This window comes from Thalia democratica, chromosome 1 (genome assembly GCF_965202585.1).
Source record: "Thalia democratica chromosome 1, ktThaDemo2.hap1.1, whole genome shotgun sequence".
Taxonomy (NCBI): Eukaryota; Metazoa; Chordata; class Thaliacea; order Salpida; family Salpidae; genus Thalia; species Thalia democratica.
This window is the reverse complement of record NC_139165.1, coordinates 98,202,331-98,204,022: the sequence shown is the minus strand read 5'-3', so window position 1 is coordinate 98,204,022 and position 1,692 is coordinate 98,202,331. Positions and strand designations below refer to the sequence as shown.

The following is a 1,692-nucleotide window of genomic DNA, read 5'->3' as shown; positions in this document are numbered from 1 at the left end:
CTATCCATTCTGTTAAGGGCATCATTAGTAACAATATTCTGTGTAGAATACAGAAGGGAAAAGTGTTGAACCCATCTACTCAACTGTTCATTCCTACTGTGTAAGATTTCACCAGTCTCAGATAACAAAGGTGATATTGACCTCTTTGTTAGTCCAACTGCTTTTCTTATTCCTTCGTAGACTGATTTGGTATCTCCTCTGCCAGCAGCAGCCTGAATACGGGCACTAGCCTTTAACTTTTTTCGATCCTAGACCAAGACTCAGAAGCAGATGTGTCCGACGAAGAGACAGATGGCATCAGAGTTGAGAACTTTTTGATATTTTCCTTGTCCCGCATTGCACCTACATTTAGTCGAACTTTACGAGCTAAATTGTTTGAATTGTGCATGAACTTTTTTGAGATGCGCATTTTACAGCAGACCAAAGAATGATCGCTGTTGCAGTCTGCGCTTTGATATGATCTAGTTAACAGAACATCGTTAATACGATGGCGTCTCACTAAGATAAGGTCTAATTGGTGCCAGTTTTTAGAACGGGGATGTCTCCAAGATACTTTATGCTGCCATTTAGTTTTAAAAAATGAATTGGTAACACAGAGGTTCTGTTTATGACAAAACTCTAAAAGGCGTTGACCATTAGAATTCATTCTTCCAAAACCAAAATGTCCTAGACAGGGAGCCCAGGAGTCGTGATCAGATCCAACTCTTGCATTAAAATCACCCAGAATAACAAGTTGGTCGTTTTTTGGCAATTTATTCACTACGAGATTTAACTTTTCATAAAAAGTTTCTTTAATTTGCTCGTCAGTGTATAGCGTATGCGCATATACACTAATAAGGGTCGCTGTTACTTTTTTGGTGTGTAAACGTAGAGTAGCAATACGTTCGTTTCCGTCACCGACTTCTACATGTTGTAAGAGTGTATTCTTGACAGCAAAACCAACACCATATTCTTTACGTTCTTCAACAGACTTAAACCAGAAGAAAGTAAAATTTTTTTCTTTAATTGAGCCTTGACCAGCAAGGCGCGTTTCTTGAAGAGCTGCAATATCAACTTTAAGACGGAGAAGTTCGTTATTTATAATAGCAGTTTTTCTTGCATCATTTATGTTTTCGGGGTCCATACCAGTAGTCATGGTACGAACGTTCCAGCTTTCCAGTTTAAGAGTGGGTTTCTTTTTACGTTTATGTTTGTCAGGTGACATAGTTTCAGTTTACTTTTCACTTAAAGCTATCCCCATTCACCCAATGAGGAAGGTAAACTGTGGCGGAACAACACCTTATTGGCTGAGGGCTGCTCAGCTTAAGGCAGGCGGTGGTTGTTCAGTGGAACTAAAAAATTCCTCCTACCGACGAATACGACCCCTGGCGCCCATCCAAATAGAAAGATGTACATACAAGCCATTTAAGTACTAAATTCTAAAGATAAGTCATCTCTAGCTTAACAACCATTAAAAATGTCAATGAAAGTTGTAATGAATAAAAAACTAAATGAGCTGATTATGTTTCTGAAGCTAAACAACTTTGAACATTTATAAAAAAATCTTTATAACTCAGGTGTTTATATTTATGTATAAGGGTAAAGGAGGAGTAAGCCATTTATTTCTTTACTTAATTTTTTTTTAAGTTATAACCAAGCTACAAGTTTCTTTTTATATGTAAAATAGTTTTTGATAACACATTACATCATTAA

The 1,692-nt window shown here is 37.0% G+C and overlaps 1 protein-coding gene across 1 annotated transcript; it reads right to left on the bottom strand.

Annotated features, from left to right (window-relative positions):
* Positions 1-232: 232 nt before the first annotated feature.
* Positions 233-1,204, bottom strand: LOC145841817 (protein CFDP2-like). Its single transcript, XM_082949130.1, has one exon. The coding sequence runs from the start codon at positions 1,202-1,204 to the stop codon at positions 233-235; it is 972 nt and encodes a 323-aa protein (XP_082805256.1).
* Between the last annotated feature and the right edge of the window lie 488 nt (positions 1,205-1,692).

Coding starts and splice junctions, on each gene's coding strand:
- LOC145841817 (XM_082949130.1), bottom strand. CDS start 1,204: ATGTCACCTGACAAACATAAACGTAAAAAGAAACCCACTCTTAAACTG.